Source organism: Danio rerio, chromosome 18, assembly GCF_052040795.2.
Source record: "Danio rerio strain M-AB ecotype USA chromosome 18, GRCz13ab, whole genome shotgun sequence".
Lineage (NCBI taxonomy): Eukaryota > Metazoa > Chordata > Actinopteri > Cypriniformes > Danionidae > Danio > Danio rerio.
Genome location: NC_141038.1, coordinates 51,713,659 through 51,730,000, shown reverse-complemented (window position 1 = coordinate 51,730,000; position 16,342 = coordinate 51,713,659). Strand labels below are relative to the sequence as shown.

General features: G+C 40.9%; 1 protein-coding gene across 4 annotated transcripts in view; it reads left to right on the top strand.

The window, feature by feature from the left end:
* The window catches only part of ets1 (ETS proto-oncogene 1, transcription factor), a 91,519-nt gene that overhangs the window by 13,648 nt on the left and 61,529 nt on the right, over nucleotides 1–16,342 (top strand). For all 4 annotated transcript variants that reach the window (NM_001442500.1, NM_001442499.1, XM_087291474.1 and 1 more), the window contains 1 exon segment: nucleotides 298–445. In NM_001442500.1, coding sequence (NP_001429429.1) covers nucleotides 298–445 — 148 coding nt within the window.

The following is a 16,342-nucleotide window of genomic DNA, read 5'->3' as shown; positions in this document are numbered from 1 at the left end:
AGAGCTTTGACTCAACAAGCGTTCAGATATATGACTATTCAACCCAGACCTTTCATTGGAGATATGTACCCAGAGCTACATTTCTGAGAACCGACAAATAGAGATGAAGTCTAAATTATTCACCCGCCTGTGATTTTTCAAATTTTTTAAATTTTCAGACATTTCCCAAATGATGTTGAGTAAATGATCAGAAAATACTTATTCTGGTATTGAGCTTTTAATGGCCATGTGAGAGATTGTGCATTGTTAATCCGTGTGTGTGTGTGTGTGTGTGTGTGTGTGTGTTTGTGTTTGCAGAGGTCGAGTGGTGTGATGCCAGTGTCTCTGCTTCCTCACATTCAGCCTCCTGTCGTCTGTCACCCACAACACCCTGCTGCGCCCAAACCACCGTACACACACATCACCCTGCAGGAGGTGCCCAATGGACCCGAGTACAGCCACAATGGTAGGAGAACTGTGTTTGTGTGTGTGTGTGTGTGCATGTGTGTGTGATGTGAGCTATATTTTTGGGGTTTATTTTGGGGAGCGTATATTTTAGTGTATATATATATATATATATATTCATTCTTTAATTGTCTTTTTGGCGTAATCCCATTATTAATCAGGGGTCGCCACAGCGGAATGAACCGCCAACTTATCCAGCATATGATGCCCTTCCAGCTGCAACCCATCACTGGGAAACATTCATACACGCTCATTCACACTCATACACTACAGACAATTTAGCTTACCCAAATCACCTATAGCGCATGTGCTTGGACTTATGGGGTAAACCGGAGCACTCAGAGGAAACCCACGTGAACACGGGGAGAACATGCAAACTCCACACAGAAATGGCAATAAATATATAATACATCCCATTTAATAATAAATTCGTATTCAAATATACCAAAATGTGTCAGTCATATGTATTTTAATGTCCACAGATCAGAATAAGTATGTTCATTGCATCTGTTAGGCTGATTATTACTTTAATCAAGTTTTGACATTTCATAATTATTAAATTTACTTAAAATGTCATTATTTAAAAGTTGAACATGCTCAATTGATACTTAAATAAACAAATTAATCATCAAATAAACTGAATACTTAATAATACCTAATAATAAATAAACTTATTCATATTTGATTAAATAAACTTAATACTTAATTACTTAAAATAAATTTCATAAAATTAGAATTATAAATATTAATATACAAGCTACAGTAATAAAAACACAAAATATTATTATTATCAAAAATGAAAAATTTTAATTCTTTAAATTAAATTAAATTAAATTAAATTAAATTAAATTAAATTAAATTTAATTAAATTAAATTAAATTTAACGTATCCATATGCAAACTCCCCACAGAAATGCCAACTGACCCAGCCGAGGCTCGAACCAGTGACCTTCTTGCTGTGAGGTGATCATGATAACCACTGTGCCACCATGACGTTGTATTTTAAATTTTAATACATAAACTACATTAACAAAAACTAAATAAATAATTGTTGCTATTATTTATTAATATGAATACTAATATTTATTATTAATTAAATATTATCATTATTCAAAATGAAAAAGGTATTCAAATGTTGTTTATTTATTTGTTTATTTATGTATTTATTTTAATTTAATATCATTTAATTCAATTTTTAATTTTGTTTTGTTACATTTTATTTTCAATCATTTATTAATTTTTTGGCTTTGTCCTTAATAAAGCTGTTAATCTGGTGTCGCAGAAATGCCAGCTGACCCAGCAGAGGTTCGAACCAACACCACTACCTACTGCGTCACCGTGTCGCCTTAATTTAATTTAATTTAATTTAATTTAATTTAATTTAATTTAATTTAATTTAATTTAATTTAATTTAATTTAATTTAATTTAATTTAATTTAATTTATTTAATTTAATTTAATTTAATAATCCAATTCACTACTGATCAATAAAATTCATCCAACACATTTTACACATTAACAACATACTAAAAACAAGACAAAAAATTCATCCCTTTATTCTTCCTTTGTAATTTTAAAGTTTTGGGCGGTTCATTCCACTGTGGAAACCTTGCCTGGCCAGTAGATGGCGATATAACAGTGTAAAAAGACACCACAGGCCTACGCTTACACACTCCTGTAGTCCACAGTTGCTATTAAAATTGTTAAGTACTCATGCTGGCGATAAGGTGACTCGGTGGTTAGCACTGTCGCCTCACAGCAAGAAGGTCACCGATTCGAGTCCCGGCTGGGTCAGTTGGAAATTCTTTGTGGAGTTTGCATGTTCTCCCCATTTTGGAATGGGTTTCCTCTGGGTGCTCCGGTATCCCCCACACATGCAAACACATGCGCTATAGAGGAATTGATCAACTAAATTGGCCGTAGTGTGAATGAGTGTATATGGGTGTTTGAAATTCTCCAATTCACTTCAACAAAAAATAACCATCACACTTTAACACCTTTCAAGGAAAAGCTGTCAAAATAAGTTTTCCGTTCCAGAAAATGTTGTGCAAATGAATGTTTTGTACAAACCTTCTTTATCAGATCGTCAATCTTGTTTCACTATGAAGTTTCATAATAGGCTGTGAGCATTTCACGTTGATTTTAAAGCAAAACAACACAAGTGTCTGTCTCAGAATGAGGTCAACACACTCTTGACTCAATATAAAGTTGAAAACTGTTTGGCGTCCAGATATATGTGTGTATGTGTGACCATGAAACGTGCATGTACGCGCAAACACACACTTGAGTTTTTGGGGAGGAGGAGGAAACTGCGAGGCATCTGGTAAAAGCATCTCTTTGGGGGTCAATGTCCCTGTCGTCCCCCGGAGAACAATGTTTTCTCTGCCACACTCATGCATGTGTGTGTGTGTGTGTGTGTTTTGTTTGTGTGTGAGAGATGGTAGATGGGGGAGGTGACTGCATGCTCTGGATTTTTCTGTGCAGGACATTTTTTAAAAAATGTTTATTCAAAATGAGAACATTCCTCCCAGTGTTTGACATCAGCCTCCCTGCATCTGAAAAAAAAAGTGCTAGGAAAAGCGTGGACATGCACCATATGTAGAAATATATGTTCAAATATTTCCCAAATGATGTTTAACAGAGCAAGGAATTTTTCACAGTATTTCCAATAATATTTTTTCTTCTGGAGAAAGTCTTGTTTGTTTTATTTCGGCTAGAATAAAAGCAGTTTTTAACTTTTTTAAAATCCATTTTAAGGTCAAAAATATTAGCCCCCTTAAACAATATTATTAATTCAGTTGTTTACAGAACAAATCACTGTTATACAATGACTTGTCAAATTAACCTAATTAACCCAGTTAAGCCTTTGAAGGGCCATGAAACCCCCTTGTTTTAGCAGGGTGTTTTCACACCTCTACTTTGGAAAAAGTCAGGAAAGTGGGTGCGTCCAGCTCTGTTTAGGGGGGAGTGTCGGAGGAGCAAAAGAGGGATGGTCTGTAAAAATTTGCATAAAAATGAGAGTGTCGGTTTGGGCACACGCTGATTTTCACAGAGGCAAAACAAACACACACACACACAGGGCAGAAAGACAGTGACTGTGTTTACATGAAAACCAGTAATCAAATTTTTTGACAGATTATTAAATGGTGGACTTTAACTGCAGTTTGGCTCTTTTAGTCAGGAATTTTATTCATGCCCCTCGTGACAAACGAGATATTTGAGCAAATTATAAAAGCAACACTGCACGCTTGTTTTTGTAACACAACGTGTCGTCTCTCTGCCGTCTGAACCATGTAATAGATAAAAACATATGTATATATATGCATGTGTGTGTTGGGCTGGATCCGCTAGTGGCACCAACCATGATTTGACACCCTCCGCAAATAGGACACAAGGCCACAAGGGTATGAGGGCGCGAGGGCTCAGCAGCGGCCGTCCTTTTCCCAAGCCTCAGGGCCCCTCAGGGAGCATGCGGGGGTCCGGAGCGAGTCGGGTTTGATGGGATTTGCTGATGTTTGTTGCTGGAGACACTCACTAAAAGCCTCCAGCTTGGCCTGAATACGCTGCAGCATCATAAACAATGTCAACTGGAAAGAAACGACCTCTTGAACTTTTTCCTCCGAGGTGCTGCATGTGAACGCTCTCATGTTTGGTGTTTCCATTCACCCTCTTGTATACTGCATAGAGGATGTGCGCAGCATTCATGTTAATGTGACTACTTTCAGTTTCATACGGCTCCTTTTACAGCATTGATGTTGTGATGTAACTTAAATATAATCAGTTAAACAGACTCAAGCATTTATTTAGAAGCGTAAAACGAGATGAAAAGCGTTTAAAGGTTCAAGAAACCCTGGAGTACTTTTTTTGAGATTTGTGTGTGTTACTGTATGTTCAGACCGAAAGCGGCGAGAGCGTCAAAGTAGCCTGAAGTCATTCATTTTCAATGAGAGCCAGCAGCATTAAGCGGCAAGGAGCAGCACGGCGCATCTTCGCCGATGTGGGCGTCGAGGAGAGTTGAAATCAAGTTAACTTTATGGTAATGAGCTATGACGCAGTTCGGCTGCAAGCAATCAGAATGAAGAAGTCCACCGCTTGAGAGGAGTCCAGAGAACACAGTCACTGTGAACTTTGGTTCCAACCACACATGTTCCCAAGGGTTTGATTATTGCGTTGGATTTCCAATTATTTGCAATTTTTCTAACAGGAGCATGCATTAAAAACAACCCGGGCTCATTGTGGAAACGTAGCCCCGCGGAGGTTTCTGGAGACCGCGAAATACGTCTCGGGAGGTACGTATTCGAGCAGTTTTTGTTTTTGCGAATCCGCGAGAGGCTGTTGTTCGCCCCCACGCTGTTCTCGCCTGCACTGTTTTCGCGTGAAAAGCCGCCGGAGGCCGCTGTCGAGCGGCCGTCCGTCCAAATGACTGGCTGAACGACTGAACGATCGACCGGGCGGCCAATCGGCTGACCCAGCCGCCCTCCTCCTCCTTCTCTAAACCCAAGCGACGATTTGCAAAAGCCATCCAGAAAAAAAAGCAAAAGTCCTCGTCCGATTTTGACCACGTTTTCAGATCTCGCCCCGTTGCGAACTTATTTTTGTTTTTGGATTCTGTTTTTCATCTTACCTGATTGTGGCTGGCTCCTCCTATCTCTGGGCCTCTGCTCTGCCGACATAACGCTGCGAGCTAAGCGGACAAACTGGTTGAGGTGGGAAAGCCGGAGGCGAGCCGTCAGCCGTCGAGCGCGAAGAGGAGGAGTGAAGCGGCATCACACTGCCCCGCAGCGTTTGCTCGAAAAAAAAAAAAAAAAACGCGGCCATATGTACCTCCGGCCACATAAATCGCAGTCTCTAGAAATGTCCGCGGGGCTACGTTTCCAGAATGAGCTTGGGTTGATTAAAAAAGTTACTGCAGAGTTACTGATATGCATTAATGTATATATATATATATATATATATATATATATATATATATATATATATATATATATATATATATATATATACATATTGGATAAGTGGAGCAAAGCCTCACATGCAACTTGGTCTTCGTAGTTAAATGAATTTGATAAAAAGTGTGCACCATTTTCACGCTAGAAAGCATGTTTAATGCAGGAATGTAACTTACATGACATTCTGCATCGGCCCCTTTAAATCCAAGATCAATGTAGGGAATTTTGACGCTCTCACTGCCGGAGCTGAAGGCAGACAGCGTTGTCGCCAGGGCGGCCAGAGCCACCTTTGACGCTCTCACCACCTTCTATGTGAACGCACAGTTAAGCATCACTTAAGACAATGTTAGCACCTGTCAGCTGTACTTGTGGGAAAAACTGGATAATTTTGAGCTTTTGTCAGCTGATTTCATCTTCCGGGTTTAAAATGATGTTTGGGGTGGATCAAAATCTGTGACGTAGCGCAAAACTGCAAGTGGAGTGATGTTGCCTTGGTTTTTCATTATTATTCATAGCGGAGTTTTCTTATCCTACAAAAGGAGCTTGCTTGTTAAATATTCATGACTTCGGAAGGCAAGTCTGCCAGTGCCAAGCTGTGGGACCCAATGTTGATGACGGGGTGAGACTGCACCACTGCAATCCTGTCAGTTGCTGTATGTGTCCAGCAAGTATTTTTGTCGGGAGAGCAGTACGAGAATTAGAGAGTGGCGGACGTTGTCTTTTATCAGGAGTTCATTCACATTTAGGCCCGATTTACGTGGCCGGAGGTACGTATGTCCCCATTTCGTTTTTTTCGAGTGAACTCTACGGGGCGGTGTGACGCAACACAGCCCACCTACAAGTGGAGGGCTTTCCCGCTGCAACCAGTTTGTCCGCTCATGGTGTTACGTGGAAACCTACGCGAACACAGGGAGAACATGCAAACTCCACACAGATACGCCAACTGAGGCTCGAACCAGTGACCTTCTGTGAGATGAACGTGCTACCCACTGCGCCACCATGCAGCCCCTAAGAAACCCTAATTTCAAGTTGAATTAAATTTCACTCACATATTTAAACAATAGCACTTCCTGCTTAAGCGTGGAGTATGACCTCCAAAAATAAATACAATATAATACCTCATAATTCACACCAAATCATATATGCTTCCTTCAAACTGAAATCATGGCAAAATATCCTGCGGAGTTGACTTTGCAGGGCACTTGAATCGTTGAATACGAATAAACGTCTTATATGAAAAGAGAAGCATAAGAAATGCGCAGTGTGGTGATGCAAGAGGACTGAAAAACCCTGGTTTATAGGAAGCTTAATAGTGCCAGCAGAATTCAGAGCTGTTGTTTTCGGTTGTTTCTTTAGTCATGGCTGAGGCACGGTTTAGTCAAATCTAAACCAGTGAAGGAGCTCGCCTGTGAGAGACGGTAACCTCAAAACACACTCTAGAACTGTCATCCAAGCCACCGCATGCAGAAACCGTTGGACTGATACAGCTGTTAGTCAGACTGAAACGGGCCGCCCTTCTGTCACCTAGAAGCTCTGGCATAAGCAGTTACTCTGACTTTTTTGCCTAAACATGTTAATCTGAGGCTATTGTACATTTGCATGAGAACAAATCTATATAAAAAGTCAAATTGGTCGAGTTTTTTTGTATGATTTTAGGTGGCCCGTTACAAATATATTTAAATGCATTGCATACAAGTTTCAATGGCATGGCATTAAAGGCATAGTTTACGCAAACATTGTGATATAAGAGTTATTTTTTCCCCGCGATCCTGTCAGGACCGATACAGCAAAGCTGTTTGAATGCAGCAAGCATTTTTGTCGGGAGAGCAGTGCGAGAATTGGAGAATGGCAGACGTTGTCTTTTATCAGAAGTTCGTTCACATTTAGACACATTGCTGTGCTGCTGTGTTCGCCTAAATCCTTTAGATTACCAGCAGGGCCAATAGTTAAAATAGACCGGGCAAGAGACCTGCTACACTGAGTCTGCATTCAGACCCGGGGATTGAGGGAGAAGTCCTCATTTATAGTGCTTATATGAACACCATTATCTTTATAATGATACATTTACATTTACATTTAGTCATTTAGCAGACGCTTTTATCCAAAGCGACTTACAGATGAGGACAAGGAAGCAATTTACACAACTAAGAGCAACAATGAATAAGTACTAAAGGCAAGTTTCAGGTCTGTAAAGTCTAAGAAGGGAAGTGTTAGTAGTTTTTTTTTTTTTTTTTTTTTTTTTTTTGTTGATACAAATTGTGGTTGTGTTTATATGAAATTACGAATGACAAATGTAGCAGGGACTTAAATTACTGTTTATTTCAACCCAGGCTCATTGTGGAAACGTAGTCCCGCGGACGTTTCTGGAGACCACGGAATACATCCCGGCAGGTACGTACGGCTGCAGTTTTTGTTTTTGCGAATCCGCGAGAGGCCGCTGTTGTGCGCTTTTTCGCATCTCATACGCCTCTCGCGAGCGCGAGCTGTTCTCGCGTGAACCCGCTAGAGGCCGCTGTCCGATTGACCGGATGATTGACTGCGCGACAGGCCAATCGGCTGACCCGCCCTCCTCCTTCCCTGAACCCAACCAATCTTACCGATCGACCCGCCCGCCCACTCGCTTCCCTAAACCCGAGCAACAGTTTACAAAAGCCGTCCGAAAAAAGAAAAGCCCTGATTTTTTTTTTCTACCGCGTTTTCAGATTTCACCACGTTCTCACCCTGTTACGAAACTCGTTCACTTAATTTTTGGGATTCTGTTTTTGTCTTACCTGATTGCTGGAACCGCTCTTCCCCGGAGTCGAAACCGATCGCCGTGGTCAGCTCCTCTCTGCATCTCGAGCCTGCTGACGTACACAGTGCGCTGAGTGGACAAACGGGTTGCAGCAAGGAAGCCCTCCACAATGAGGTAAGCGGTCGGCTGGCCGGCCGGCAAGCGCGAAAGGAAACAGCGTCACACCGCCCCGCAGCGTTCGCTTGAAAAAAATAAATGCAGCCGTAGGTATCTCCCGGGACGTATTCCGCTGTCTCCAGAAACGTCCGCTGGACTACATTTTCAGAATGAGCTTGGGTTGGTTTATTTCTTTGCATTTTAACTTTGTAATCTATAAAATCATGCGTCTCCTCACGGTTTGTGTCTCATTTTGTGAGCCCACTGACAACAGTTGTTCGTTCCCCTCCTTCTCCCCGGCTCTGCTGGCCACGCCCACTCCTGCCCTTTGCTCGCAGAGCTCCACGCCCATCATCATGCATCTTTTGAAAGAATTCTGATGTGGACCTGAACCGAAAGGGTGGGGTGTCATGACCCTTTAAGTTTTGCACTTTTTTAGAAACTTTCTAAATGTCTTTTCCACTCTTCTGTCAATCCCTCATACTATATTCCTTTTGATTGTCACCTATAGAAAATGAATGGCAAATGTTTGTGCTTCCCTTACTCCATTACTAACGAAGTTAAGCCCACCTCAAAGCTGACATTCTCTTTTTTAAGTCCAGGGTTACGTCCGATTTTCCATCAATTTCAAAACAGCTAAGAAAAGCCTTCGGAAAGATGTGAGCGAATCTCACTCCTGATGTAATTTCCAGAGAAACGACTGACTAAAATTCTTTTTAATTCATGATTTGACTTACCAGATGTCATATTTTCCTGTCTGCGTGATTTAATATTGTGCTAAAGTGCTCTACATTATGATATTTATTGAATTACTTGCATATGAAGGTGTATTTTATGTCACTCTTTACAATAAGGTTAATGTATTTACTAACTAGTACAGGTGATTCAGTGGCGCAGTAGCTATCACTGTCGCCTCGCAGCAAGAAGGTTGCAAGAAGGTCCTCGCCTTTCTGTGTGGAGTTTGCATGTTCTCCCACCATTCGTGTTGGTTTCCTCCGGGTGCTCCGGTTTCCCCCACAGTCCAAAGACATGCGGTACTGGTGAATTGGGTAGGCTAAATTATCCTTAGTGTTTGAGTGTGTGAATGTGTGTGTGGATGTTTCCAAAGACGGCTGGAAGGGCATCCGCTGCGTAAAAACTAGCTGGATAAGTTGGCGGTTCATTCCGCTGTAGCGACCCTGGATTAATAAAGGGACTAAGCCAACAAAAAAATGAATGAGTGAATGATATACAGCATTTATTAGCTCAACATTTAATAATGCATTATGAACATCCAAATTCATGCTTGTTAACATGCAGGCACCGTGAGTTAACACAAACTAACCATGAACATTAACAAACATGAACAAACACTGTACTAAATGTATTGTTCATTGGTAGTAAACGCATTAACATTAACTAAGACAATCTTATAGTAAAGTGTTACCATATTTCATCTAATGTCTATTTGGAAACTGCCAACCAGGCTCTGGTTTCCAGGTATGCGGCAATAACATGCCTCACAATACACCATAACACATATAGACAAGCGCTGACACCCACGTGCTTTCAGAAAGCTTGAGCGTTTGCTGTACTCCTGCATCTGCAGGCTGTATTTGCAGGTGCAGGCAGTTAAACCAGAGACGAGCTGTAAACGGCTACACATATGGGTCCTGCATGTAGAGTGTGTCAGTTTTCTGTAACGTATCATGCGCTGCCGCTCCTCCAGTCCATCAAGAAGGTATTCATCTGTACTATTTTGTGCACTGGTGTACTACACTAAGTATGCATGTGTGGTAACACAGAGAGGAGACTCTTGTTTTTTACAGATCATGCACCAAATATCAAGCATGCAATATGCAATAACACACTTTCAGTATTGAAATAGGGTGACATGGTGGTGCAGTGGGTAGCACTGTGGCCTCACAGCATTAAGGTCACTGGTTCGAGTCCCAGCCTGGTGGTCAACTGGCATTTCTGTGTGGAGTTTGCATGTTCACCCTGTGTTAGTTCACCCGGAGGCCAGCTAGTGTGTGCTGTGCAGGTAAACCTCACTCCTCTGACCTCTAAAGGTGCCCTAGCGACAATCGCTAGAGGCCATGGTCTTTAGCCTCCTTGGTAAGAGCAACCGACTCCCATGCGGAAGGTTGCCCGTTCGATCCCAGCTTGGAGCGGGTTGGACGGTGTAGAACAGTGGGGGTTATGTTGGCGTGGGTTTCCTCTGGGTGCTCCGGTTTCCCCCACAGTTCAAACACATGAATTGGGTAAATAAAATCGACGGTAGTGTGTGTATGAGACTGTGAATGGGTGTTTCCCAGTACTGGGTTGCAGCTGGAAGGGCATCTGCTCCGTAAAAAATATATATGCCGGAATAGTTGGTGGTTCATTCCACTGTGGTCACCCCTGATAAATAAGGGACTAAGCTGAAGGAAAACTAATGAATGACTGTATGGGAAAATAAGGTGAAATGAAGTGGTGCAATTTTTCAAGTGATGTCTGACGTAATCTTAACTGAAACATGAAGACAGGGTGGAGTATATAGTAGCCCCTCCCCTTTAAAAATCAGCCAATAACGTTTTGATTTATCACAGCTCTGCCAGTAAGATTGGTTGAGCTCAAGCACATCAAATGAGAAGCGTACTGAAGGGGGCGGGGCATGTATGTTTACCCATCTGCACACTGATTAACAATAGCAACCTGAGCATATATTCATCTATCGTTAATCTCTGTTCATAGCTAATGCAACCTGCATATATTGTTCATAGTACATCCATCTGTAAATATCACCATAGTTTTTCTATAACTGCACTTAATAATGTATACCTGTATCCTGCACTTGCTGCTATCGCACTGCTGGTTAGACCTAAACTGCATTCCGTCGCCTTGTACTTGTACATGTGTAATGACAATAAAGTTGAATCTAATCCAATCTAATCAAAAATAATTGACTATTGTACTTAATAGCAGGGAAAAACTCCATTACCCATGATGCTGTGCAGCAATTCCGCCAATCAGAATAATGCACAGTAAACGTATACATTATTTGTTAGCACTTCTAAAAAAAAAAGTTATTAGTGCTCCTTATATTTGTCAACCTGTCACCTAAATTACACTCTCATACAGAAAGTTGTGTGACTCAAACGTGCACACATGTAAATACACACACATCCTCTCAGCTCCATTAAAGTCAGTCAGTGGCGCACACACATGCACACACACACACACACACACACTGACAGCTGTGTAATTCAGCTCTGGTACCGCTGGCTTACATTTTATGCGATTTGACAACTGGACAGTTGAACTGAGGAGAAACTGCATGTTGTGTGTGTGTGTGTGTGTGTGTGTGTGTGTGTGTGTGTGTGTGTGTCTATGTACATACAGACGATATTGTATGGAAGCATCTTTTACAGTAAAATCTCTGTATGTGTGCTTGCATGTGTGTGTGTTATGCGGGTATCTCTGAATACAGATGTGTGTGTATGTGTGTGTGTGTTTGGAGGAGAGTGCTGTCTCTGATGAGGGGCACGTCCTCGCGGGCCAAGGCCCATTTTTTCTGGGTTAAAATAAACAGACGACTGGCGGGGGTCTGGGGGTTATGGGAAAGGAGGAAACAGTGATGCTAATCAGTCCTGCACACACTTCCCCCAACTGTAAAACAAAACGAGAGAGAGAGAGAGAGGGAGAGAGAGAGAGTTATAAGTGCGCATGAGTGAAAGTCGAGGACTCCAGCTCCACTTGACGAGGTCAAGTGTCGAAACTAACTTCAGTTCCTCTCCAAATCATTTTATTTCTTCATTATGGTTTTCACTAAGGTGACCTGTGCAACATGATGTTACAAAATCAAATGTATGCAAAACACTTATGCAAGCTGAACATTTGGTATTTGCATAATTAAAGGGACAGGTCACATGAAAATTTCAAATGTGCTGTTAATATGCTCGCCCTCATCCCATTCAAGATGTAGAGGACTTAATGCAACACAGGCTCATTCTGAAAACGTAGCCCTATATACATTTCTGGAGAACGTGAAATATGTAGCCAAAAGTACGTATGGCTGCATTTCATCTTTAAAACGAACACTAAAGGGCGGACGCCGTTCACTTACTGCAGTATGAATCAATGGGAGGAGCTAAACTGACAGTGATGCAGAAGTAGATGTGGATCATCTTATGTAGAGGCGGAGTTTAGACTCTATTGCATATTTATCTATTGCAAATTGAAGCAGTGGGCGGAGCTAAACAGGCAGTTATGTAAAAGTAGGTGTTGATCATCATCTTTGGAGGCGGAGTTTAGACATTATCACACAATGAAGTTGTTTCTACAGCGTGAATCGGTGGGCGGAGCTAAACAGGGAGTGATGTAGGAATATGTGTTGATCATATTCTGTGGAGGCGGAGTTTAGACACTATTACATAATGAAGTTGTCACTTACTATAGCATGAATCAATAGGCGGAGCTAAATAGGCAGCGAAGTCGAAGTAGGTGTTGCTCGTCTACAGTGGAGGCGGAGTTTAGATACTTTTGCCTAATAAAGTCATTATTTACTTACTACAGTGTGAAGCAGAGCAGTGGGCGGAGCTAAATAGGCAGTAATGTACAAGTAGGTGTTCATCATCATCTCTGAAGGTGGAGTTTAAACAGTTTAAACTGCCGCTTGTATCACTGGGCGGAGCTAAAAAGGCAGCAAAGTCAAAGTAGGTGTTGCTCATCTTCAGGGAAGGCGGAGTTTAGATACTATTAAATAATAAAAATCGCTATTTACTTAGTGTGAAGCAGTGGGCGGAGCAGATTAGGCAGTGATGTAGGAGTAGGTGTGGATTATTATCTTTGGAGGCGGAGTTTAAACACAATTACACAGTAGATGTGTTTACCTACTGCAGTGTGAATCAGTGGGCGGAGCTAAACAGTCATGATGTAGAAGTAGGTGTTGATCATCTTCAGTGGAGGTGGAGTTTACATGAGGAAGTTGACATTCACTTAATACAGTATGAATCGATGGGCGGGGCTAAACAGGTAGTGATGCAGTAGTAGGTGTTGCTCATCTTCAGTGAAGGTAGAGTTTAAACTCTATTACAGTACATAGTTAAGTGATTATTTACCTATTGCAGTGTGAATTAGTGGGCGGAGCTAAACAGTCACGATGTAGAAGTTGGTGTTGATCATCTTTGGAGGCGAACTTTAGACACTACTATATAATAAAGTTGTTTACTGCAGTTTGAATCACTGGGCGGAGCTAAATAGGCAGTGATGTTGGAGTAGGTGTTGATCATCATCTGTGGAGGCGGAGTTTAGACACATTATTACACAATAAAGTTGTTGTTTACTCACAGCAGTGTTAATTAATGGGCGGAGCTAAATAGGCAGTGAGACAGAAGTAGGTGTTGATCATTTTCTGTGGAGGCGGAGTTTAGACATAAAATAAAGTGGTTATTTATTTGCTGCTGTGTGAATCAGTGGGCGGAGCTAAACTGACAGTGATGCAGAAGTAGACGTGGATCATCCTATGGGGAGGCGGAGTTTAGACTCTATTGCATGTTTATCTACTGGAAATCCAAGAAGTGGGTGGAGCTAAACAGGCAGTTATGTAGAAGTAGGTGTTGATCATCTTCAGTGGAGGCGGAGTTTAGACATTATTACATAATGAAGTCGTTATTTACTTACTACAGTGTAAAGCAGTGGGTGGAGCTAATTAGGCAGTGATGAGGAGTAGGTGTTGATCATCATCTTTAGAGGCGGAGTTTAGACATAATTATGCAATAAAGTTTTTACTGCAGTGTGAATCAGTGGGCGGAGCTACACAGGCAGTGTTAGGTGTTGATTATCTGTAGTGGAGGCGGAGTTTGGACATACTTTTACACAAAAAGTTGTCATTTACTTACTGCAGTGTTAATCAATGGGCGGAGCTAAATAGGCTGTGACGCAGAAGCAGGTGTTGATCATCTTCCTTGGAGGCGGAGTTTAGATGCATTATTACACAATAAAGTTGTTACTGCAGTGTGAATCAGTAGGTGGAGCTAAATATGCAATGATGCAGAAGTAGGTGTTGATCATTTTCTGTGAAGGCGGAGTTTAGACATACAATAAAGTGGTTATTTATTTGCTGCTGTGTGAATCAGTGGGCGGAGCTAAACTGACAGTGATGCAGAAGTAGACGTGGATCATCCTATGGGGAGGCGGAGTTTAGACTCTATTGCATAATTATCTGCTGCTAATTGAATCAGTGGGCGGAGCTAATTAGGCAGTATTGCTGAAGTAGGTGTTGATCATCTTCAGTGGAGGCGGAGTTTAGACATTATTACACAGTAAATTTGTTATTTACCTACTGCAGTGTTAATCAATGGGTGGAGCTAAATAGTCAGTGATGTAGGAGTTGGTGTTCCTCATTTTCAGTGGAGGCGGAGTTAATAGACTTACTTTTACACCAGAGAGTTGTTATTTACTTACAGCAGAGTTAATTAATGGGCGGAGCTAAGCAGGCAGTGATATAAAAGTGTGTTGATCATCATCTGTGGACATCATTGGCTTCAAAATAAGCTGATTATAGACTAACATTAAAAGTTTTGAGTGCTAAAATGTTCCCAATGTTTGTAAAGTAGAATGATATATGTCTGAATATTGTGATTTCTCAGTCCACGACGCCGTTGAGGTTACACAGAAGCGACAGCGTCATCCAGATGTGCAATAAGACGAGTGTGAGTTAATAAAGTCAGTATTTTGAAGGCTCTTGGCCGGCGTATCATTGCATTCCTGCAGTTTGTGATGGATGGAGGACGACAGCAGCTCTCTGACCTCTCAGATCAATGGACTGCAGAGCGGAGTGTATGTGTGTGTGTCTGAGTGTGTGTGAACAAAGAAAAAGCGACCGGAGGAGGGGAGAGGCGAGATGGAGGGATGTAATTTAATTTGCCACACAATGGGGTGAATAGCAGACACGTGGTGGAGCTAATGGAGGAGAGAGATGTCCCTTTTAGCAGTGCTAATTGATAAGAAAGAGCTTAGCCTTTGTTCAAGCATCGGTAAACCCCCATCTGCTTTTTAGGGTTCAGTTTAACTAACTCAGACGCGCACACAGGCTCACACATACACACACACACACACACACACACACACACTCATTGACGTGTGAATGCTACATTGTTTAATGATCAGTATCACTGTGAGAAAGTCAATAGTAAGTTCCCCAGTGTTGCTTTATCTGGTGCTGCAGTGTGGTGTACAGTAGATTGTGTGGTGAAGTGTGTCTGCTGGAACTTTGATTCACAGTTTATAAGGGATACGTGTGATTCAGAGTTTATTCATCAACTTATGTGTTTTAAGGCATATAGCTTATTTTGATTTCACACTGTTTATCAGCTTATTTGTAAAAGATTAATTGATTCATTCATTAATTATTTCTTTCAATCCTTTATTTTTTTTTCTTTTGATCGTTTGATCGTTTGTTCGTTCATTCATATGTTTGTTTGTTCATTTGTTCCTTCATTCATTCACTCTTTTTTCCAAACTTTATTTTTTTCTTCAATTCTTTCGTTTTTTTTTCTTTTTTTGTTGGTTGGTTGGTTTGTTTGTTCATTCATCCATTCATTCTTTTTTCATTCGTCCGTCCGTCCTTTCATTCGATCATTCATTTCTTTCGTTCGATCGTTCATTTTTTTCTTTCGTTTGTTCATTCATTTATTCATTTTTTCCTTTCTTTCTTTATTTCTTTCTTTCTTTCTTTCTTTCTTTCTTCATTCATTCGTTCATTCATTTTATCGTTTGTTTCTTTCTTTCATTTGTTGTTTCTTTTTTCTTTCAATCGTTTGTTTGTTCGTTCATTTGTATTTTCGGTAATTAATTAATTCTTTAATTCGCTTATTCATTCATTATTCATTATTTTCGATTGTTCATTCATTCATTCATTCATTTATATGTTCACTTGTTCGTTCATTCATTCATAAATTCATTCATTCAATATTTTTCTTTCTTTCTTTCTTTGTTTGTTTGTTCATTCATTCATTCATTCATTCATTCATTCATTCAATCCTTTGTTTCTTTCTTTCATTCATTCATTCTTTTTTCTTTCAATCGTTTGTTTGTTTG